Genomic DNA, 25,280 nt, shown 5'->3' with positions numbered 1-25,280 from the left:
GATGCTGTCTGGTTGGACTTGGTCTGACCTGTTTCCTGTCATGAGTAGAGCAGGGTAGGGTAACAGGGTTGGCCATCAAATGTCATTTTATGGCTTGTGTGCTTGCTTGAATAAATCTCCAAAGACAGTGAGTGGGCTGGGGGCCGTGATGTGTCTTGCTTGTCGTTTTGAAGAACAGTCCTTTACCTCATCCCTATCCTCTCCCTACTGCTTTCTGGCCCATCATCTGACAAAGAGATTTTCTATTTCGGATTGATCTTTAATCTTTTAATTTGTGTGTATGAGTGTGTGCTTACATGTGTGTATGTCACCACATATGCCTGGTGCCCGTGGAGGCCTGATGAGGACATCAGAGTTCCCGAACTGAAGTTAAAGACATTTGTAAGCCTCCCAATGTGGATGCTGTGAACAGGACATGGGTCCCCTGGAAGAGATCCTAGCCGCTGAGCTATCTCTCCAGCCCCCTTCTGAACTGATTTTCAGTAAAGTTCTTTTTACCTTGCTGCAAATGTTTAGTATCTCGACTTTTCTATAACCTCCTCGAGCCCAAAGTCTCTTCTAAGGGAGAACACATGCTTACTCTGTGACTCTGGCATTTAGAGAAACTTCAAAGTAGTCTTGTTGATGGAACTTCTAGAAGAAGGCTCAGATCACAGCTTTGGAGGACGCCTGCTCAAGGGCGAATCTGGATGGTTGAAAGTCTTTCCTTGACAACGGCCACAGTTCTCGTGGAGAGTTTAGACAATGAGGCGGACGGTGATGGTCCCGGTTTTCAATTAGTTATAAAGTTGGGCCCCTCCAGCCTCCTTCTGTGGCTCTGCTTGTCTGAATCGTGCTCCTTTCTGCCTTGGACTGCTCTGAACTTCCCCTCTTCTGGCCCCTAGACTTTCTTACCCACTCCACTCACTCGCTGGCAAGGCTTCTCTCTACCCATAATGCACTTCTAGAACTATCCATGTGCCTGGCTCTCTTCGGTACCTTAGGTCTTTGCACGTCCATGATGTGCTGTGACCTACCCTGTCTGTCCCCTCAGGGCCAACTTCCCGTCAGAGCCACCTCTCAGCTGTGCTTTTTTCTTTGATGCTCTAAATCACCGAATGAACTCAATCGTGTGGTCCCTCCATCTTCAGGTGTTTTTTTCCTGGCCCCACTACGCTTGCCTGCATGAGTACTTCATAGGTGCTTTTGAATGAAGGCAAGAAAAGTTTCATAACAAGATCATTGTTAAAATAAATGTGTGACATCATAAAGGGCTCTTTAAGAACCATTACTCACTCCTTTAGCTTTGGAAAATGTCCTGCATTGGTTTTAAAGATCTCTCTCCAAATATTTACGGAGAAAGAAATGGACTTACCTACCCATTTTCTGTTATTTCTTTAGCAACTGGCAAAGTAGATAATAACAATGTAGGCTTAAAAAAATAAGATTCTGTAACAAGTTAATGGAATTGATACTCTTGGGTTTAGGAATGGTTTGTCCCTTAATGGCCCATGCACTTAAGACATGATCTCCAGTGGAAGGGTGTTGACAAGTGGGGCGCTGAAGAAAGGAGGCAGAGTGGGAAATGAGTGCCTTGAAGGAAGATCCTGGACAGTGGCTAATTTCCATGGTGTAGTGGGGATTAGGTCAAGTAAGACTGAATTTCTCTTTACCCAAAAGTGACTTGTTATGTGTCAGGTCCAATGGGTACCTCAACTTCCCCGCAAAGGGCAGGCCCACTGACTTGGTCCAAAATTGAGTTTAAGCTCAATTCAAGCTGGACTACAGAAGGATTTCTGGTGGTTAGATGAAAACCAGTGTTCCTCAGGAATGTGAGAAAGGGAGTCCCATTTAACAAAGGAAGTCATTTCCCACGGGCTCTCCATTGACACATACCTCTGGCACCTACTGGCATATCAAAGCCCATGCTGGCCTCCAGGCCTCCTCAGTTCCTACTCATCCTTACTTGTTATACTTTCCAAAGCACCCACACTAGCTTCCTGGCCCTTCCACTATGATATCCCTCAGGCTGTTCCCGACTGCCCCCTCTTTTATTTATAAGGGCAACCCTCCTCTTCTACCTTCCTCTACTATTTTCTTTCCAGATATTTTCTCTCTTGCTATTCTCCCCACTTCCCTTGCTCTGGCCATGCCCAACTATTTCTCTTTTTCGAGGCTCTAGACTCTTCCAGACCCCTCTGGATGCTCTCTCTCTCTCTCTCTCTCTCTCTCTGTCTGTCTGTCTGTCTGTCTGTCTGTCTGTCTGCCTGTCTGTCTCTCTCTGTCTCTGTCTCTCTCTCTCACCTGCAACACCCCCAATCATGGTGGGGTGGCTTTCGTACACTATGAAGTAAGACTACCCTATGTTGGCCTTTCTCCGGTCATTCATGCCACGTTGGCACATACTCTCACCATGCTGTGATGTAACTCACATGCCCTCAGCAGAACCCAAACAGATTTGACTGCCTAAGCTTTCACTTTCCACCCCCCAAAATATGAACCACATAAATCTCTTTGCTTTACAAAGAACACAGTCTCCGGGATTTGTCATTGCAACAGGAAGCCAATTAAGAAGCTAACCCCTAAGCTCTCTCTTTTTTTAAAAAAAAACAAAACACACTCTGATTCTTGACTTATTTAAGCTTAGGACTAAATAGCCCCAACCACTAATGAAAAACACTCAGCTGAATGTAAATATGTGCATAAATTATAGTCCAGGCCACACATAAGCAGGCACCAGTAAATAGAAAGACGCTGTTAGAAATGTGTTCTCCAAACCTGGTGTGTTAGTCAGTGTCAGACCAGAGAATCAGAAAAGAAAGTCAGAAGATAGCCCCAGAGAGTCTGTGGGCCTATCTTAGACTCATCCACCTCTCTGGCCAGGTACTGGGCTGTGTAGTACAGCCTCAGGGAGTAAGGAAGTTCAGCCAACCAAAGGACATGTGGCCTTGAACCGTCCAGTGCTGCTCTGCACAATCTGTCTCTTCAGAACTGGTGTGATTTAGTCTGGTAGAATCCCTTCTAAGCTGTGTGATGTCTGTGATGGCCTCACATGTTTCCCTGAGCAGCAGCATTGATGATTTCAAGTGACAGAGGTCTCTTTCACCCCTTAGACCTGGAGAAGTGAATTTACTCCTTTATGCCTATGTGTGTGCAGCCACAGCACAAAGGCCCATCTTAGAATGAACGAAAGGAGGAGAAACAATGAGAACTGTAAGGTGTTTCCATCACGGAGGAGGAGTATGTGTGTGGGATCTGAACACAAATCTGCTGACAGTAGTGTAAAACTAGATTTTCTGTGTTCTTCTTGATCTCAGGTATACTTGATTATACAGACCATAGACGTCTGTCAAGGGCTGAGCTACTATAAAGAGGTAGCCCTCCTGTGGCACCACTGGCCAGGTTACTTGCGCTCCAGAGAGTCTGTCTTCACTGTCTTCTTTCTTGCAGAGCCGATGCCTGTGGCAGGCTGACTCCAGAGATGTCCTTGCCAGGCATCCATTACTTAGGACTTCTTGGAAGGGTACAGTTACAAAGGAGCCGTGACAATTGCAGGACATGGTGTTAGCAGTAGTAGTATGTACCAGGTCTGCTAAGCTACCCGAGAAGGTTAATAATGCCAACCTTGCTTTGTCAGTCACCCCTAAAGTGGCCCAGTGTGACCAGGAAGAGAACTGCTTTTCTGCCTCTGGAGAAGAAAAACTTGTTTTGCCTACTTCTGCTTCTCTAGAAAGTTCCACTTTCCATCACTTGGAAATTCTGTTTTCTGCTTTCCCCCTGATCGTATTCTCCCAGTCATGAGTAACACTGCAGAAAGGGCCTCATCCAGTATCCTATCACAGACCCTAGCGATTCTGTTTCTGGGATATTTGTCACCCCTGTGGTCGGTCTGCGACTGTATGTAAAACCCTAGGGAGTTTTCATCTGCCACTTTCAAAGATTGGTTGTCAGGGACTTACTTCTCACTTGACCAAGTGTTTCTAGGGTTGTTGGTGATGGGAATCTACACAGGACAGGACTGCGTAAGGCGCCAGGGGAAGGCTGAGTGGGGCAATAAAAAAGTGTCAGAAAGCACAGTCTTCCTCTGGAGGACTGTACAGTGTGGCCACACCTTTCAGAGTTCCCTCCACAGCGTGGTGTGTGTTCTCACTGTTGCCGTGAGTTTGTTCCCACCTCCCCCGGGCATACTGAAGCACTAATTCCTAAACTATGATCTGGTTTTCAAGTCGTTCACTGCAGGGACGATTAGGTAAGATGGGGCCACATGGAGGAGGGCAGGTCCCCTGTAGTTGTCAGACTAGTGTCTGTGACAAGATGGTCACATAAAATCACGGAGGCACCAGAAGGATTACAGCTCATGACATTTTAGCTAACATGTAAGTTTTTGAAACTTATTATAAGGTTTTGAAAGCTCACAGGTCTAGAGAGTGAGAGTTTGGTGGTGCCTGACTCCAAAAGTCCCCGAAGCCATCCCAGCACTGAGGACCCTCAAGGGCACTGTGCACAGAGAACCTCCAGGGCTACAGCGTGGGGGAGGAAGGGGTCCTTTCACCCAGGCAAGAGAGACTAAACGGGCCTTACGGCTCTCTCAGTTGTTGAAATCCCACTCTCTTTGCTGTAGACAATGCGCCATAAAGTGTGATTTCAGAGACACCCAGCCAGGAAGGAAGGAACTGCATCTAACAGTTCTGGTTTGGGTGTCACAATGGTTAGCGTTGACAGCATCATGATGAAGTCATTGAGTAAGCAGTAGAAGGTATGATGCCAAAAGGAAGATGTGTGTATATATACTCATATATGAGTGTGGGGTGTGTGTGTGTGTGTGTGTGTGTGTGTGTGTGTGTGTGTGTATAGAAAGACAGACAGACTTGATTGAGTGGCAAACAGCATTCAGAGAGAATCCAGTGAGCTAAAAACCTGGATAGAATAATCAAGTCCAAAGCTGAAAGGAAGACATCTGTATTTGTGATCAAAATATAAATTCGAAGCCGGGCGATGGTGGCGCACGCCTTTAATCCCAGCACTCGGGAGGCAGAGGCAGGCAGATCTCTGTGAGTTCGAGACCAGCCTGGTCTACAGAGCTAGTTCCAGGACAGGCTCCAAAGCCACAGAGAAACCCTGTCTCGAACCCCCCCCCCAAAAAAAATATATATATATATATTCCATAAGAGCAGACTACAGCAGGGAGGTCCAGAGTGTTCCTGCTCCCATGCTCCTGGGTCATGCGGGAATGTAATGCAAATACAGGCTCTTAGGTTCTCATCCTATGAAACTGCCAATGCTGAGGCTGGGGCTAAAGAGACAGACAGACAGACAGACAGACAGACAGACAGACAGACAGAGAGGTTACTGACTCAATGGATGATGAATGTGGCTACTGCCCAAATAAAGTCATTTGCATTAAGAGTGTGCCCCAAGCAAGGAATGTAGATGCCCCAGACCACATTCACCATGCTCTGTGTTCTTCCCATGCTCTAGATCACATATGGACTTGATTGAAGAACGAATCATTAGAGAGATTTTGCCTGTTATCACAGAGCTAAACTACAGCTACCCAAGAGGGGAGGTAGAGGGAGGAGGCTTGCAAGTTCAAAGTCAGCCTGGCCTCCAAAAGGAGTTCAATGCCAGCACAAGCACCCTAGTGAGACTGGGTTCTAATCTTAAAGATAAGAGGCGGGATTGAGATACAGCTCAGTGATAGAGCACTTACCTAACTAGCACAAGGCTGGGTCAGTACCCAGGACTGGGGTGACAGAGGAGCATTAACAGTGAAGCATCTTCAACTTGACCTGAAGGAAGCTGTTGAAAAAAACAGCTTCTTGTGATTGGAGTTGTTGTCTTGGGAAAAGAGAGAGAACTTCACATTTCACTAGAGAAGCAAAATGCATCTTCCCTACGCATCCAGGCTCCTCCTCCCAGGTTTTGCCACTGCGCAGAGTCCTTCAGGCTTTCCCCGTTTAGCTAGAGGATGGGGAAATTCAGAGCCGTGCTGTCTGTTGCACAGGGGTTTTGTTGTACTCAAAACAAACTTGGAAACCTTTGTAGAGCTCCCTTGACTGCACAGCCACAAGACAAAGGGACTATGATTTCCTGAGCCTGCTTGGTGGAAATGTTCAGATGAGGCAGAATCTGGAGAATTTGAAATGTCTAGAGGTGGCAGGTGGCCTTTCTTGTAAAGTCACAAAGAGAGGCCTCTGCACAAAAGGAGAGATGGGAGTGAGCTGGCCGGGCTGGAGTAGCTGGTCTCTGAAGTGCCTCTCCAGTCTTGAGCTTTACGATTCAGAAGGGCATAGCTTGGTGTCAAGCACATCCAAGAGGTTCAGGGTCACAGCCAACAGAGTGCACACTTAAATCGGTATTCGTTAATAATATTGGAGACCCTAATCATATTTAAACACACTTAGTCATTAATGACACTTGGAACACTGGAAACATTATGACTGTCATAGCAAGATGGGCTGGCAGCCGTTAGGCCAGAGCAGGTTTTCTCTATAGCCCTGTTGTAAAGCCTGCTTTCCCTTAGAAGACTGCTTGAATCGACCCCTCAGTTCTCGGGCAGGGTCATTAATGTCCGGATGTGGATAGTAATGTCCAATTCCCACAACCTTCTTGCGATGCTGTGGTATGTCATGGAGAGATGTCACCCTTGGCACGGGGCCAAATTCCCAAGTTGATTTACAGTCCTGTTCTTTCACGGTGAAGATTTTTCTCTGCTGCAATCTTCAACTATACTTTTACTTTTTTGTAAGCCCCTAAACTATTCGGTAACAGGGTGACTTTCACCTCTAGTCACTCCCAGCTGGCTGCTCTCCAGGGGTGGAGGGATGAATGAATCCTTTTGTGTAGGGGTTTTGTAACTCAGTGAGGAACTTAAAGCCTTGCCAAAGGTGAGACGTGAGGGTTTTGCACACGTTGTATATAACTCGTCCATATCAGCGAGGTAACGAAGGCAGCACTGTGGGTGGCAGCTAAGCCCAAGACAGAGAAGTCTCATCTTCAAGCTCTGAGGAACCCCTGATAAGGATTCAGTGAGGAACTCTGGTTGGTCAGCTCTTTAAAGGAAAACAAAAATAGGTCCTGTGAGATGGCTCAGTGTGTAAAGGTGCTCGCTTCCAAACCTGAAGACTCGGGTTTGATCCCTACGACTCACATGATAGAAGGAGAGTCAGGTTTGTGAGGGTTGTCCTCTGACCTCTGTGTGTTTACTGTATCACTCATGAGTGAGCACACACAGATGCACTCACACACAAACATACACATGCACAGGATTATAAAAATGAGAGAAACTTTAAATTATCTTAACTTGAAATGAAGAAATGCGAGACATGAAACATTAGCAAAATGTGGGTGTTTATTATGAGAGTGGAAGAGTGTCTTTATATAGCTATGCTAATTGCTAATCTGTGTTATATTTTTCTGTAAATCAAATCAGCATTTGTTGTCTTTAATTCTTAACTTTTACTTTCTTTGAAATAGGGAGGTTTCAAGAAACTCACTGAAAACCAAAGAGCAGGATCCTTCTAGATTTTTAGTATAAATTTTGTTTTGTTATTTGTTTTATAGCTGTCTCTCTCACACCTAAAATCAGGAAATAATTATTATGATAAAAATATATACAAAGAATAAATTCACCTTTTGCCTGTCCCTATTTATTGCTATGGGCATCATGTTCTCAGTCCTGTGAGGTTAGCAACCACTGACCACAGGCAACATTTTAACTTGAGTGTGTTCGTGTGTAAATGCTTGAGTGCACAATGGTGCCCACTGTGAGTGTGTGCCTGCATGAATGCATGAGTGCGCAATGGTGCCAGTTGTGTGTGCCTGTGTGAATGCATGAGTGTGCAATGGTGCCCATTGTGAGAGTGCCTGCGTGAATGAGTGAGTGCGCAATAGTGCCCATTGTGAGTGTGTGCCTGTGTGAATGCATGAGTGTGCAATGGTGCCCAACTTGAGATCAGAAGACAACTTGGGGGAGTTGGTGCTCCCACTGTGGAGGTCCCTAGGGTCAAACTTGGGTCGTCAACCATGGCAGAAATTGCCTTTGCCCACTGAGCTGTCTCACTCGCCCAGATTTGGTGATGTTGTTAATCATCCAAAACCAAGCCTGCATCCATTTATCCATAATGACTTATTACCCATCCCCTCAACCCCTGCAACAACTATCCTACTTTGTTTCTGTTTAAATTCTCCTGGTCTTCCTTTTCATGTGAGTGAGATACTTTTGACTTTGTGTCGGCTTCTTTCTTTAGTCTAGTGTCAAGATTCACCCATGTGGCAGCAGATGTCAGAATTCCCTCTCTCTCCCTGGCTGCACATAATAGTCCACTGTGTGCATTTATTACATTTCCCTTATCCATGCATCATTGATGGGCATTTGGTCTTTCTTTGCCCCTTGGCTCTGTGTACAATGTTGCTGTGGACAATGTGTGATGATTTGGATGTGGATGATCCCCTCCCCTCACCGCAGGCTCATGTAGTTGCAAATTTGGTTTCCAGTTGGTGGAATGTTTAGGAAGGATTAGTAGATGTGGTCTTGTTAGACAAGGTGTGTCACAGGGGCTGCGCCTTGAGGTTTCAAAAGTCCATGCCAGGTCCAGTCTCTCGCCCTCTCTGCCTCCTGCCTGTGTATCAGGATGTAAGCTCTCAGCTACAGCTACCGCAATATGCTACGCACCATGATGGACATGCGCTAACCCTCTGCAACTGTGAGCCGACTCCCAATTAAATGCATTCTTCTATAAGCTGCCCTGGTCATGGTGTCTGAATCTTCACAACAAAAGAAGAGTAACGAAGACAATTGGTCTCTACATTATCTGTTTGCATCTGTGTTCTCAATTCTTTTGGGTAACAGGTGGAAGTGGGTTTTCTGGATCTCTTTACTCTTTTTTAGGAACTGCCCTACTGTTTTCAAAAACACACTTTTTCCTTACAGCAAGTCATCATTCTGAAGACCCTCTGGAAAGTTTTGATTTTTCATGGATGTGCTAGATCCCTTTTCTTTTGGTCTTGTACATCATCAGCTTCTAGCCATTTAATTAACTTGCATAATTGCAATACCAAGTCCGGGTGTCATCAGCCAGCTGGGAAGCATGCATAATGGGCATTTGCTAAGCATGCAGTTCAACAGGCAAGGCCAGAAGTGGTTAGGAAGCAATGTCCTAGAAGAGCCAGCATGTTGCAGATTCTGGCCCGCTGAGATAGACTCTGAACTGAATGGGCAGCCTTGGTTAACTGTGACATCCACCAAATTACCTCTGCCGTCATACGTTGTAGAAAGAAACACAGCAACAAATGGCTTTGGATCCAGAAGGGAGTAGCAGCTGATCCCATTCGATGCCCTGGTTCATAGACAACTATGGACAGACTCGGATAGCAAAGGCTAAAATATAATGGGAAGTTGACTGGTCTAGTCCTTTTTGTATGATGTCTGTGTGTGTGTGTGTGTGTGTGTGTGTGTGTGTGTGTGTACATATATGTGGAGGCCAGAGATCATTATTGGATGTGCTCTTTTATTGCTTTCTGCCTTTTACTCGATCTCTCAGTGACCCTGGAGCTTATCCATTCAGCTAGGCTGACCGACTGGTGGACTTCTGAAACCCTCCTGTGTCTACTCTGGAACTGTAGTTACAGATGCACTCCACCATGCCCGACTTTTCACGTGAGCACTGGGGTTCTCAACTCAGATCCCCATGTTTGCAGGACAGGCTCTTTACTGCTGGAACTCCCTCCCCAGCACTTTGCGATGGCTCAAAGGGACCATGAGCAGAGGCGGCAGGCTGAGGCCCTGTACATCTGCCCTTGGACTTGACTTAGCATGCTGGTGAATGGGAACAAGCAGGAATGGAGGAGCGGCACCTACAGCTTTGAAGTGAAGATTTCATGGCGAGGTGTGGCTAGACACTTTTGTAGACGGTTCTGAGGAGGAACCCTGAATCCTGTGGAGGAATCCTTTTAAAAAGCATCGTTCGTCCTTGTTAGCCACTCCAATGATTAAAGGTTTGGGAGTCTGCCCCTCTAAACACGGTCTAAAGGAACTCCGTTTATTTAGCTTAGAGAGAGGGAAAACATGCACGGTGTGGGGACTTAGTTACAGTCTTCAGGAGCAGGAGGGCTGTCCACGGAGTGATGAGAAACAGCTGTTTCCTGCCTCTGCTGAGGACGGAGAAGAGTGGAGTGAAGGCTGCAAGTGAGCTTAAGAAGTCGTAGTCCGGAGAGTTCTAGACACAGAAGCAGAAAGAGAAGTGGTCATTTCTCTGTCTCAGAATGACGTGGCCTCCTGTCTTTCATGGTGTTGTTGACACGTGGCCTTTTCATGACTCTTAAATCTATACGAGAAACAATCCAGTAGGCCCTTTCCTGATTTCAAAAGAGGTGAGTTGTCCATTGACTGAGCCCCCCAGTGCTCTGTGGCTGAGGAAGCCCCAACCCCTAATTCTTCAGTGGCTTCACAACAGAAAAAGCCAGAGTCCTTTGCTAGCCTGTATCCCCCCTTTTGAAATCAGAATAATATAGATTTACTCCTACATAAGGAAAAGAATATCATCAGCAGGCTGGTTAGGTGGCTCAGCAAAGATGTCTGCCCCAGGCCTGCTGACCTGAGTTCAATCCCTGAGACCCACACCGTGGTAGTGAGAACTAACTTCTGTAAGCTGTGCCCTGACTACCATACCTACCACAGCACACCACATGCCTCTGTACATGCTCACACGTGTACAGAAATGTAATAAGAATAAAAATTTTTCTATCAGTTTGCCCATACATATTTTTCATCCATTTGATTAATGTGGTCATGATAGTCTTGTCTTTAGTGAGATTGGATATTAGGTATATGCGTGTATATGTATGTAGATAGAGTCATATACATGTATCATGTATATCATAGACATTTGGATATTCATTTAATTTTACATGCAAAATTTATAATCATATAAATTATTCTATATAGTATCAAATGATTATATTATATTAATTTACATATAATTACTTAAGGTATAAAAACGAGTTTTTGTTCTGTGTAGTATCCCTAAGTATAAATTGTATGAAGATAAATACGCTACTAAGAGCACAGAAAATTATGCACAAAGACCACATCACAATGTCTCACCTCACAGAAGACCCTATTAGGAGACGAATCCGGGTGTGCTCGGAACCACTGGTCTGGAAGGGAAGTGGATGGAGTCACACGTCCACTATTGTTTCTATCAATTACCCCGTCTCGGGCGCATTGCACCACTTCTCCTCAGTTGGCTAAGCTGTGTCGTAGTCGCCCAAGACAGGTTCTTACCCCTAGAGGACTCACAGCCTTTAATGTTTCATGTCAGCCTCGGCTAGGTGTGCATTCCGCCTGCATCAAGGTTTAGTACAATCTTCTTCAAAGACTTTTGCTTTGATTATTGAATTCTTTCTACCCTATGGAAAAGGTCGTGACCTCATGGTCCCGCTCGGATTGTCATAGCAAAGTAGTAAAATGGCTTGGGGCGGGGCGGCCTTTGAATCCTCCCTCATTTTCCCTTTGCTTCATCTACTTTACAGGGATCTTTGGAGGACTAAGTTAAACCAAAAAGTGTGCGTTAAGCCCAGAGTCCATTGTACCCAGCCCTCAAGTCATATTCATTTGTTTTCTTTGACGAGTAAAAAGCACTTCTTGCCTGTTACAGGATCATGGTCACCCCTATATTCTTCCATTTAGTGGGTTTTGTCCATGGGGGCAGGCCTGTGGATTACATTTGCATAAAGTTCATGAGGACACTTAAGTATGTAAATGAATGTACCTGAGCTACAAACCCAACTCTTACTTCTTCCTTCTCCATAGTACTTTGTCAATCCAGGGGTGAATCTGCTCTAACCCCAACTATCCCAGGAAGCACTGGTTATCACATTATCTCAAGCAAACTGTGAAGACGTGTGTGTGTGTGTGTGTGTGTGTGTGTGTGTGTGTGTGTGTGTTGGAGGATGCATTAACAACTAGTTAGAAAGTAACATGTTTTGGTTTTGCAGGCAACCAGGGAACAAATATGTCTACTAGATATCTAGAGAGTCATTTAGCAGCTCTTGAACCAGTGGAGAGTTACTCTTTGAAATGTTGTCCAGTTGATGGCATGACTCCATGATCTGGAGGGACCAAATCCCTATGTAAGAAATACCCTCAAAAATTAGACTGAGAATCAGGAAGATCTGTATAGAACAGTATGGCTTGAGCCCCTCAGTACTGCTGAAAGGCAAGGAACAAGCTGGACGTAGGATTCACCAAGGCTCCGGGAAATTTAGGGTCACAGTTTGGTTCATAAAATTCGATTGTTTTAAAACAGACTTGCAGAAGTCTGTACCACAGAGTTGCACTTCCTGATGAAACCCCAGAGTGGCCTGTTGTCACAGCTCCTTCACTATCTTCCTGACATCTCGGTGCCCCGGGCGGATCCATTTCCAGACTCTCAATGGCACACTGCACTAGACCGCTCCTGCCCAGAGTCCTTCCTTGATGTTAGCATGCAGGATTTCATCATAAATCACAAATCATGCTCAGAGTCAAAATCCCAGCCAGAGGTTTACCTCAAAAGCAGGGCCCATATTTTAAAGCCAGCAGATTAAGGAAACAGGGGCAAGCCCGTTCTCCCTCTGTTTATAATCTGAGGACTTGCGAGGGAGGGTGTGGGTTTTCTGAACTGCGCCCTCATCTTCCAGATCTCCAAATTAAAGAAATAAGGAGACAGAGCAACAAAGCCACAAGCTTCATATATTAAAAAAGAAAAAAAATTATGGTGGATTCTTACAGAACTTCTGTCAGCAAAGTAAAATCAGAATGGCTGTCACTTTTCTTTCGCCAGTGGCTTTTATGGTGGCTGTCTTTGTCAGAACACACAGCAAACTTCCTAGCTATACTTTTCCGAGCAAACGGCCTGGTGTCGCATTCTCACGCATGGAACTGCACTACGGGGATGACATTGCACGAATACAGACTTGGAGCTAGTGTCAATAATGACTTGGAAGAGCGTGGTTGGTTTGGGTTTAGTCATGCTGCCAGCATCCAGCTGAGCGATTCCTCCTGCTCTTTCCCCTCTCCAGATCCTCAAATCCAAAGACTTAACGTCTCCAACCCAGCGCTACATCGACAGCAAGGTTGTAAAAACGAGAGCCGAAGGCGAGTGGCTCTCCTTCGACGTGACCGATGCCGTGCAGGAGTGGCTTCACCATAAAGGTTACAAAGCTCCTCCTTTGTCTTCCTAGATGTGGCCCCAACAGCCTGTGCGCTGACTCCAGACATAGACGCACCTACAAATGACTTCCTTAACTTGCTGTTTTCCAGACAGGAACCTGGGATTTAAGATCAGTTTACACTGCCCCTGCTGTACCTTTGTACCGTCTAATAATTACATTATCCCGAATAAAAGTGAAGAGCTCGAAGCGAGATTTGCAGGTAACTGAAGCTTTATCCTTACTGGGAAAATCTCTTCTGAGGGCGGAAGTCAGTTTGCATGTGAAAATGGCATTGCTTGGTGAAGGGTGGGCACTTTCATGTATCTGGGCGATGATCTGCTCGGTGGGAGGGAGAAGGAAGTGCGCCTCGAGACAGGGCTCAGTGACTAAGAGCAGGTCCTGCTCTTGCCAAGGATCCGAGTTCAATTCCCAGAACCAGCACCAGGGAGCTCGCAATTGCTTCTAACTCCTGCTTCAGGGGAACCTGGCGACCCCTCTTGGCCTCCAAGGGCACCTGCTCTCAAGTGCACACACAAATAAATATTACTAAAAAATAAAATAAAGGTATTTTCTTTTAAATGGAAAGGATTGGAAGAATGGAGTAGACTCCAGACTTTCCCTGCTTCACACCTAGTGATGAAGCCGGCTCTGTAACCCTGTGAACAACAGCTCTGTTAATTGTTCCTTTACTCCTCACCTAAGCAAATCAGCTTCCTGTCTGCTGAGATTATTGAAGTAGATGACAAGGATTCGAGGAAATACACTTTTAACTTTCTTTTTATTTATTCTGTGTGTCTTTCATTCATCCCCTGTCTCTTTGTATCTACCCTCCATTCCTATACCCCTTCAAAGTAAACTAATTCAAAGAAAAAAGGGGGAAAATTAAAAATTACATCATGGATGCTGAGGAAATCCATTTCTAACCCACTAAGCAAAGTTTTAAGCATTAGCAAACGCATTTCACCAAAGAAAAGAATGATCTCACGTCTCAGTTTCTGTAACTCACCTTCCAGGTGTTGGGACACACCACCTTTTTCTAGCCTGCACCCTATATGCAACTCTACCAGATTTATGGAGCCACTAACAAATGCAGGAGGCTCTCCTTTCCCCTGCTCACCTTTGAGCTGAATTCATCAACACACAGAGTAAATAAGGATGCCAAGGGTTCAAGTCACTTGACTTAAGAGACAGTGGACTGTTGGGAGAGGAGGTGAAAGGGAAGTCCATGCCGCACGCTGTTGTGGCATCTGCCAGCCTTCCCTCCTAACCTCACCTGGGACCTCAGTCCACTTTTAGAAATTCTCAGTGGCCCTTGGACATGGAAAAACACTCCCCGAAGGTGTAGAGATTTATTTTGGTCTCCAACCTAGCCACGATTCTCTTGAGTGGAGATTAAATGCTTAAACTGGCAGTCTCTCGTGCATGCTTTGGGAAGCTCAGGTTTCTAAATCTCAGATGGAATCAGAAAAGTGTTGAGGATGCCATAAAATGAATGAAAAAGCTCTTTCTGTACAGCTTCCCAAAATAGCATTAGGTAAGGGTGACTTCTGTTTCCTTGAACCTAGTTCACGGCCATTTCGCTGCAGCTCGGGTTCTGCTCATTAGGAAAGCCTTCTGGGTTGATGGTCTCACGGAAAGAGCGAACCAGCAGGCGACAAGGCGTGCTCTATGGCTGTGGGTTCTGTTGCTGAGGGCTTGAACACAGCCCACACTGAGGATGGATTAAAATAAACTGCCTAGATTGCCCTTGGACCATAGGTCAAAGACTTCTTCTGTAGTGACTTTCCCCAGTAACAGCCCTGCCTTCAACCCAGAACTGCCTTGGACAAGAGGCCCATTTAGATGTGTTCATTGTCACTTGTGGGAGGCCCATTGTGCCCTGTCTGTGTCTGTGGGGAATGATGATAGCCAGGCAAGGCAGCCGCGGTGTTCGTCACTGTCGTTCGTGACCGTAGGCATGGGGAACTATATTATATAAATATTGCTGCTTATATTTGATAAAGGTAAAGCTAAATGTTTATTACCCAAATGCGTTTTTTCAAGGTATTGATGGCACCTCCACATATACCAGTGGTGATCAGAAAACTATAAAGTCCACTAGGAAAAAAAACAGTGGGAAGACCCCACATCTCCTGCTAATGTTGTTGCCCTCCTACAGACTGGAGTCACAACAGTCCACCCGGCGGAAGAAGCGTGCTCTGGATGCCGCCTATTGCTTTAGGTAAAGAAATGAAAATAAACGAATGTTTGCATCTGCTAATCCTAGCGTTGTCTTTGCTTCCCCTCCATATATTGACCTGGATTGAAGTCATTGCTCAAGGACAGGTATAGACAGTAAAGGTTTTGTATCTCGTAATGACATTCTCCCCAAGGCTTTCTCAAACTATTTTATTTTATTTTTTTATTAAAACATAATTACAATACATCACTTTGTGCTTCCAACTCCTCCCTCTTATCCCATTTACCCATGCATTCTGGCATGTCAATTGGTGTTGGATCAGGGCAGGATCCTCCTTACGAGGTGCTTACCACCTCATAGGTCACAGATGGAGGAGGCTATTTTGGTTGACAGAGCCAGTGATTATGGCAACAAGACTCCATAGTTCTTGAATTCTGATTCATTCCTTGATCTAGCAACAGGTGGCAAAGCATAGGATACAGTCTCGAAGGGGAATGCCTTTAGGGGCCCTCTGAAAATATCTGTTAGATTTTATTCATTGTGTGCACACCACGCAGCAGAAGCTGGATGGCAGCTCTTCAGCAGGAAGGACTCGGCTCCTTTCAACTGTCTTCTTGCTTACTCTTAGTTCACTGAAGATGAATGTTGATTTTCCAGATCACAGACAAGAAGGCCAGGGTATAGAATACATACAGGAAAGTAGTTCAGGGACTCACTGTGGCATCTCACTGTTGGCATTGTGTGAAACGGTGAGAGCGCTTACAAGGCCAGTCTCATGGTGTTTGCCGTGAGTGGAATGAGTCACTTTCCTGACACAGGGTGAGATGCATGTGAAATCAACTCCCAAATCCCCACTGCTTCTTCTTTTAACAGAAATGTGCAGGATAATTGCTGCCTTCGCCCTCTTTACATTGATTTCAAGCGGGATCTTGGGTGGAAATGGATCCATGAGCCCAAAGGGTACAATGCCAACTTCTGTGCTGGGGCATGCCCATATCTATGGAGCTCAGACACTCAGCATACCAAGGTAAGTATCTGAATCATTTGTCTCTTCTACTCTTGCCTCAGTTCGTCATAATAATAATAGTCACAATGCCAACCTCAATAGAGTTGTGAAATATAACCTATATATTTAAGATGACTATCTCTAAAACTCCATTTGTTAGTGATTGCTTTTTTTGATACAGGATCTCATTGTGTAGCCTTAGCTGTCCTGAAACTCCTTAAGTAGATCAGGCTGGCCTTGACTTTTTGGCAATCCTGCTCCTATCTCCAAGTGTTGATATTCCAGCTATACACTACCACATCTGTCTCTCTAAATCTCTGTGACTAGAACCTAAAGTGAACACAGAGCTAAATATGTTATCAAGTGTTTTCAATGAGGACAGCAGGATAACTCAGCAAGAAGACCCAAGAGTGGATGCCGTGCATCCCAGCCCGGATGAGCATAAACTTCTACCTTCTGATAGAATCATCCATGGGCTTCCTCTTTGTGGCTCATGGCGTAGGATTTTAGAGATGGGAAGGACTTCAGACATGGTCTTGTTCAAACAGAAGTTTTCTAAAAAACAGAAGTTAGTTTTAGAATGTGTGGGTGCCTTGCCCAAGATGAAAGAGAAATCAGTGGCAGCCCAGAGCTTGGATTACAGCCCTGTTTGTTTTATAACCTGGTCCCCATTGCTCCATCTTTCTGAGCTTAATTTCTTAAATGTGGCAGAAAGTAGAGGTTTTTGTTCTGCTCTTTATGCTTCTGTAAATCTCCTTATTAAAGAGGATTAGAAACATCGCCTTCACTGCAGGGTAGGAAAACGAATCTGCTGCCAGAGAGATCGCATTTGGCTGAATTTGGGAGCTGGGACGTTATCAATTATTTTAGGCAATCTGTGTTATTAAAAATGGCTCTTTCCCGCTTATGAAAGATTATGTATTAGTGGAATATGCGATCTATTTGCTGGTATATGCCTGCCTGGACTGGAACTGAAATGGTCAAACATGGCTTCCCTTCCTCCAGTCATCTTCCCAGTGCCCCTGTAGGCTTGGCACTCAGGGCTGACCACGTGCTTGGCCATGTGAGGGAAGCTGGCTCATGCCTGTCCCTTTGTCTGAGCTCTCTGGCCAGCCTGCTTCATCTGGACTGTAGCAGCAGTAGCTGAAGCGCGGGCAGGGCCCGGTTGCCAAGTCGAAACGTAATTCTCCTCCCTGATACACAGAGGGAGTGTGTGAAGGCTGAGGCCAGGCTTGTTTTCCAAGGAGAAGGAAGACTAACTGTCATGGTCACAAATATGTGGTTTGGACAGTTCCCCAAGAAGCCAGGGGTAGCCTAATAAAGTAGTCAGTGTTGCTGCGCTCAACAGGTCTCTTGTCCTCAGCTGAAAACATCCCAGGGAATCTCGAGGAAAAGGTCACTTGTTTGACTAACACATTAATGGCATCCTTGGAAATGTCTCTGTCATCACTGGGTGACCTACACGCTTCCATCAGTAAGAGTCACACACTCCTGTGATGGAGGCTGGGATAAAACTGCAGAACTCTGTGCAGCACTTTCTCTTCTATTGTGGGACTTGGTATTTCTTGAACTTACTCGTCCCCATCCAACGTGAGAAATGTTAACGGGGGTCAGTTAGTAGTGTTGCTTTAAGCAAAATAGAATAAAGTGAAAGATTGGAACCAGAGATTAGCTAGGTGGGTGGGGTAGTACACACCTGTGATTCCAGAACTCAAGTGAGGCAGGAGGATTGTCAGTTTAAGACCAACCTCAGCTTTATGGTGAGTTCAAGGCCAGCCTGGTCTGTTATATAGTGTGGGCTACCAAGGAAGATTTTGTATCCTAGTGAAACAAAACACAGAATCCATGAGGCTTCCATGTTGCCTTTTCCTCCATTCTTCACATCACTGTAATTAGAAGGTATGGTCAGTAAAGGGATTTTGTAAAAATGAAAGTGACATTTAATCGGCCTGAAAACATTTAATAGGAAGATATCCTGCTGCAGGCAGGCATCCTTTTTATACCTGAGGGTAGATTACAGTTCTTACAAGAATGTCAATGGAATATTTTATTCCTCTATTGTCATTCTGTCCCCTGGCACATGAGTCACACACTGTCCAGACAAGGCTTCCTAGAAATACAGGGCAAACAAAGACACCAGAGTCCTCAAGGCCAAGGAGCTCTTAAAATGTGTGGGAATGTGAAATGGGTATTCATGAAACCTTGGTTCCAAATTTATATAGAAATAAGACCAAATAGAAGGATGCCTGGGGTCTTTGTGTAGCAAAAGCCAGTAAATTTATGGGGGAAAAATTAAGACAGTCTAACTGAACAATTTGGTGTGATCTGGCTTTTTAAGGAATCATTTGTTTAATATGTGCAAAAAGGACACAAGGCAACTTGTGGGAAAAGTCTAAATTTATCGTTGCTAAGAACACAAGCCAATCTGACCATAATTTAGAGTAAGAAAAACAATAATTAAGATGGCCTAATCAGTGGCCCTGAGCTGGGGAGATGACTCAGTGCGTAAGATGCTGTAAGTATGGAGACCTGAGTTCATATCCCCATTGACCACATAAAAGCTGGATGTGGTGATGGACTCATAACCTCAGAGCTGAGAGGAACAGAGACAGGAGGATGCCTGGAGCTTGCTGACCAAGCCAACCTACAATCTGCAACCAAGCCAAATCAACAATCTGTAGGTTCAATGAGAGACCCAGACTAAGTAAGTAAGATAGATAGATAGAAAGATAGATAAGTAGATAGATAGATAGACAGACAGACAGACAGATAAATGAAGCGGAGAGAGACTGAGGAGGACACCCACCATCAATTCCTGGCCCTTGCTTGCAGCTGCACACACACACACACACACACACACACACACGTACAAAATGTAAAAACAAATGAAACTCATCACTTGCTTTTGTATGTGTCCCTCCTGTCTCGTGTCACTCAGGTCCTCAGTTTGTACAATACCATAAATCCTGAAGCTTCTGCTTCCCCTTGCTGTGTGTCCCAAGATCTGGAGCCACTGACCATCCTCTACTATATTGGCAACTCACCCAAGATCGAACAACTTTCCAACATGATCGTCAAGTCTTGTAAGTGCAGCTAAGATCCTCAGAAAAGCCACGACACGAAAATCACGGTGACAATGACACATGACAACCACAATGACGATGATGATGTCTGTGACACGAGGGAGTTTGGATTCATCACTGTTTAAAAATAAAAGTTGGAGAAAAAGCGGTACTAGTTCAAACATTTTGCAAGCTTGTGTTCTGTTTGTTAAAACTGGCATCTGAGATTACAGCAACAACAAAAAACCATGGGAGGCTTCAGTCTGCGTTTCACCTACTTCGTGAGAGACACAAAAAGAAAACATCTTTTTTTTTAAAGGAAAAAATAAACACTGGAAGAATTTGTTAGTGTTAATTATGTGAAAGAAAAACAAAACAAAACAGGAAAATCCATTTAGTGGAGTTGTACGTATCGTTTCCACCCCATATTTCTCCCCGAGCTTCTCCTGGTTCCTCTGTATCTCTCTGCATTGGGCACTTCCCTGTCCCTTCCTCTGAGCTAACAGTGGCTTATTTATTGTGTTACTATATAATGAACCTTTCCTTGCCCTTGGAAAACAAAAACAGGTGTATAAAGTGGAGACCAAATGCTTTGCCACAAACTCATGGACGGCTTAGAGAATTTGAACTCAAACCAGCTGGAAACACAGGAGGTCATGCCGGGATGGGACCCCCATGAGTCCTTCTATGACTGAGCAAGTCTGCAAAAGTATAGACGCCCCAGAACACGTGCTGTGTGCCAACTGGTATGGAAGCTTCAGGGGTGGCCATACACTGAGAAGGCCTGTTAACAAAAAGACTTGGAGTCAGTGGGAATCTGGAAGATTTTTTTCTTAAACCTCTTTTCATTGTAAATGATTCTTTGCCAGTTTAAGCAAGCCAGTGAAATGTTGACCTGTATTGACGTGTATTGTCAGACTTTGGACCGTGACGTGGCTGTAGAGCTCCGATACAGGTTTTTTTTTCCTTTGTCTTGGTATATGTAATCACACTGATACTATTAAAATAGATGGGTCTAGAAGCCAGCATAATTGAAAACACATCTGCAGATCTGTTTTACAAACTATTAAATCAAAACATTAACTACTTTATATGTAATAATGTAGATCCTTACCATATTTTTGATATTCTGTAATAATGATTGTGATTTAGATTGAACTTAAATTTGAACTTTTTTTTAATGATCATTCAGATTGTATGTTTGTTTCCTTTAGCTGGCCAGTACTTTCGAATAAAACCCCTAGATTTTGGCTCGCAGTACAAATTCATTGTTTTAAATATTATCTTCTCTGCTTGGCTTTTATGTATTGTCCATTTAATGGCATAAGATACCTGGGTCCATTTTTCCCCCTTTCCTTTTCTTTTCCAAAAGACATAAAACAAAAACAAACAAAGAGAACCAAAAAGATATGTTTAAGTTCTATATTTTCTCTCCATCTTTTCTGGGTCAGTACTAAGTAGACCAGATGATGAAGTTTCTCCTGGGAAGACAGAGGTGTGTGAGCACAGATGTTGTTTTAGAGAGTGTTTAAGAATCTGAACTCCGAATCTCGGTGACTGGGCTAGGAAAAAGATTCTGTAGCTTCCTTTAATTCATATATTTGTGGAATCTTATTACTGTTAAAAAGCGGACAGCTGAAAAGCAAAGGCACCCCTTTCTTTAGTCAGCCTTCAGTTTCAGGGTGAGAATTGAGAGATGCCCATTTTGAGTTTTCCAAAGGGGAAAGGCCCAGGTCACATTCATCATTTCATTAACTTCCCTGACGTTCAGGTTTGGAAAGAAATTACTCGAAAGAGCACAAACTAAATTCCCCCTTGCCAAAATCTTCCTCCTTTCACCTGAGTGAGAATGGTCTAGAGCTGAGGTTGGCTGTGGCTTGAGGAGCTAGGTTGTCCTCTCTTGCAGAGCCAGGGCCTGGCACTGGGCTTTGCAGGGCATCCTCGTTATGTACTTAACTTCAAAATACAAACTAGTCCACAAAACCATGGATTATTTATGGTCTGACCCGAAGGGCAACGCGGTGAGGTGTGAATACAAAGAGAATTTCTTTGATATGACATACTTTTGGGGAGAACTTTCCTCTCTATTCATTAAGATGAAGAACGGGATTCTCAAGCCGGAAGACAGAGCAAGCGCTGGTGAACGGCCGATGTGTCGGGTGCAGCACAAGCCCAGCTCTGCCTGTGTGTGCTCATTTTCCTTCCTCCTCCACTTTTCTGTTGTTTCTATATAAATCCCCTCATTCTGCAAATATTTTCCTCTCAGATAAAATGATGTTTTTAGTCTGTATGAGTTTGTCTCTCCTTGAATGCACTGATTGCTTTTTCCTTTTTTTAAGATTTCTTGAATCTTTTTCTCTCATTTTTTTTTAAAGTCTGTGGGGTCTACAGGTCTTTATTTCCCATTAGTGAATATTGCCATGGGAAGGGTGGTAGGAGGGGGGTGCATTAGCATATGGGAGGGGCAGCAGGTTGTAAGTGTTAAGCAACAGTACAATTTTACGGCTGGCATGGTTTTTAAAGAATGGACTATAAGAATAGCTGTTCTGTGTTTTGATGACCAACTATGCTGTATTTTAACACAATGTATGTCTGGTTTTTGTGGTGCTCCTAGTGGTAAATAAATTATTTCAGTTGTATGTTGCTGTGTTCTTCCTGTCAAAGAATCATGCGTGTTTGAGACCAGAAAGCGCATGTGACATCACGAGATGACTGGTCCACGGGAAAAGCTGTGCTTCAAGCTGTCTTCTGCGCTCTTATCCCTCAGCTGCTCTCTTCGGAAATACCACAGCACAGCTTCAGAGCCAGCATAGCTATCAAGGGCTGGAGAAAGGCTTTCCTGTCTTTTTATTTTCTCATTTATTACTGTTTGGTGATTGTTTGGGATTTAGTTTCCACCCAGCTTGACTGTCTACCAGAAAAAAAAATATGCAGAGATATTTGGGCCATGATTAGGCTTTCTGGTTCTATGTTCTGCCAATCCCAAGGCCAAAAGAACTGGTCTAGACAGGATCCCCTGTCGCCCCATAACTTGGATAGTTACTGAGCCAGCCAGATATAACAAAAGCCATGTGCACTTTGGGGTCGTTGCTTGGGAGCAGTTACGCCTGTCCCAGTTTTACCCATAGCGCTGTAGACACACACACACACGCACACACACACACACTGCTGTTCCCTCAGATCTCAGTTTTTACCTATGGGACCCCACTTCTCAAGGGAGTTGCCAGCCTCTTAATAAATAGAACTAAGGAGAAAGTAGTTGAGACTCGGTCTGTTCTTCTCAGTTTGTCTAGGGCAAGAACTTAGCTGGTGCCTGCTATGTGGTCCACGTGTCAGAAGCAAGCCCTCAGTTTGAGCGCAGAAGCAGACTAGAGAATGGGTCCTTCTCTGCCATCTTGTCACTTGTTTCTGCCATCACATCTTGTTTGACCTTAAGTGGAGGACCCATTCCTCTCTGACCTGAGTCCTGGGTTCTGTGTAGAGTGAGCTAGCCAAAATCTGCCACCCATCCCAGTTCATAGCACAGCGAATTGGTGGCAAGAATGAAAGTGTGGTATACAGGCCAGGCAAAGACAAAAATCCACCTAGCAGCCCCAAAGCATCAGAAATTCCCCGTTCACTCCCATTACTTATTGTATCTTTCCTTCCTCCTTTATTTTCCTTCTTTTTTTTTATTTTTATGAGACAGGGTTTCTCTGCATAACAACCCTAATTGTTCTGGAACTAGCTCTGCAGGCAGGCTGCCCTTGAACTCACAGAAACCCTCCTAAGTGCTGGGATTAAAGGTGTGTACCACCATCCGGTTCCTTCATTTCTTCTTTCTAGTGGTAGTGCTGGGGCCGAATGCAGGCCATCCTGTACACTAACTAAATGTAGTAGGGCATCCTGTACACTAGCTACATATAGTATGGCTGAGGCAGCCTCCAGCTGTTTCTTTACCTTCTGGTGAGGAGAATACCTGATTTGCACGTCTGCCTCCTTGCTGGGAACAGCCATGAGGGGACATCCTGAGCTCTGTTCCGGCTCATCACTGAGCATCCATTTGGGTAGTCTTACGCCTGTTCTGCACTGGGGGCATGGTGGGCCTTGCAGTGAACTCCTCTTCATTTCCAGACTGTAGCTTGGGACCACACATCTCCATCGTGTTGATGTGTAAAACTCTCCAGACCCGTATCTCTCAAATGGATGGAGCCATCAGTCATCCCTGAGGGCATTTCTTAGTTCTGTAGACTAACCTTTTGGTGGCACGACAGGCCCAGAATTATTGGAAAGTCGCTAGTTGAATGAACGTCACCGCATGGCAATAGCAAGGGCAGTGTGTCGTCAGACCCTGCCTGCGCTCAGCTGATTTGCTCTCACACTTAACGCTCATGCAGATGTATTTTTTTAAAGATTTAATTGATTTTTAATTACGTGGTGTGTGTGTGTGTGTGTGTATGAGCACATGTGAGTAAAATGTGTGCAGAAGCCCAAAAAGGGTGTTGGGCCTCCTGGAACTGTAGTCCCAAGGGAATTCTGGTCCTCTACAAGGGTAGTATGCTTTTCTAAGCACTGAGCATGCTCTCTAGCCCCTAACGATATTATATCTAGCACCGTGTCATGGGAGAGTAAGTGGGAACTCACGGTGGGTTGATCACTTCCTCCACAGCCATATAGTTGGCAAGTGGGAGGTCTAGAACTCTATCTATCACAAATACACGAGTCACGTGTGGGTCCCTGAAAATTAAAAATAGCCAATCTGACTTGAGACGGGCTAAGGTATAAGATACCCACTAGAATTTCAAAGACTTAAGTAGGAACATGTGCAAAATTTAAAATGTCTCAATATAATCATTTTTATCCTTTTTGCATATCTAAACATTCTTGGATATGCATGAATTTAAATAAAGCATTGGTTAAAATTAATTTCACCTGGTTTTCTTTAAAATTATTTTATATAATTACTAAAATACATACATGTATGTATGTATTTTGAGTTGAGTTCTATTCTATAAGACAATTCTGGTATAGGTTTTTGTTTTTCTCTTCTCCATGTCTCTGGTTTGTGAAATGGGTCCCAGGCTGGCTCAGCCCCCATCCCCCACCCCCACCCCCACCCCCACCCCCGCGTTGGGCTTACAGGTGTGTACCACTCACTCCCCCAGCACTGCTGTAGAATTTGAAAGCAGCTCCATCTGGAAGCAAAGGCTAAGCTATTCCCATTAACTGTATTATCAGCCTTTGTTTTTGTAATTGATGTGTGATTGAACAGTGTTAGGACCTACCCTGTGGCAGGGGCAGCTTTGGTCAGTCAAACTTTTGGGGTCAACCTAACAGCAAGTCCTCAGTGACAAAGGTCAGAAGGAAAATATGGGCCTTTCCTAAGCCTCAGTGTCCAAGTCCCTTGTAATTGGTAGTTGTCTACTAGCAATGGAATGGGCAGTTCAGCCTTTTTCTGGGCACACTGAGCTATTGAGCCAAATTCTTCTACCCATAAAGGCTGTATTAATGTTCCAGTGGCAATGGTTCCTACCTTCCTCAAGGGAAAAACAAAAACCCGAATACTTACTGTGCTTGCTTAAGTCACCGGTCATGAGACAACGTCAGTTTCCCATGAAAGAAGATAAGCAACATGGCTGTATCTATTGGGCTGTCAAAGGGCAGAGTCAGGTTTCCTGTCCCCGGGGTACTTAACCTAAAACTAACATATCACACTCGCAAATTAAAGCTAGAAATTACAAGGTGCACACAGACACGAAAAGCCAGGACGTGTAGCCTGTAAGACTGTCCTGGAAAACTCATCATTAGCAACTAGTTCCTTTGATTATATCAAAGATTGTGACTGGACTTCTAGCAAAATTCCGACTTCATATTTTCTTTC

At 44.6% G+C, this 25,280-nt stretch overlaps 1 protein-coding gene across 3 annotated transcripts in view; it reads left to right on the top strand.

The window, feature by feature from the left end:
* Positions 1-20,816, top strand: part of Tgfb2 (transforming growth factor beta 2) — a 79,449-nt gene extending 58,633 nt beyond the window's left edge. For 2 of the 3 annotated variants that reach the window (XM_075989412.1, XM_075989411.1), the window contains 5 exons: positions 13,042-13,174; positions 13,283-13,393; positions 15,217-15,394; positions 16,226-16,379; positions 19,297-20,816. In XM_075989412.1, coding sequence (XP_075845527.1) covers positions 13,042-13,174; positions 13,283-13,393; positions 15,217-15,394; positions 16,226-16,379; positions 19,297-19,455 — 735 coding nt within the window. In that variant the 3' untranslated portion in view covers positions 19,456-20,816. The remainder of the gene's footprint in view (positions 1-13,041; positions 13,175-13,282; positions 13,394-15,216; positions 15,395-16,225; positions 16,380-19,296) is intronic. The other variant, XM_075989413.1, reaches the window with a different exon arrangement.
* The last annotated feature ends 4,464 nt before the right edge of the window (positions 20,817-25,280 follow it).

This window comes from Microtus pennsylvanicus, chromosome 10 (assembly GCF_037038515.1).
Source record: "Microtus pennsylvanicus isolate mMicPen1 chromosome 10, mMicPen1.hap1, whole genome shotgun sequence".
Lineage (NCBI taxonomy): Eukaryota > Metazoa > Chordata > Mammalia > Rodentia > Cricetidae > Microtus > Microtus pennsylvanicus.
This window is presented reverse-complemented; position numbering and strand designations above follow the sequence as displayed.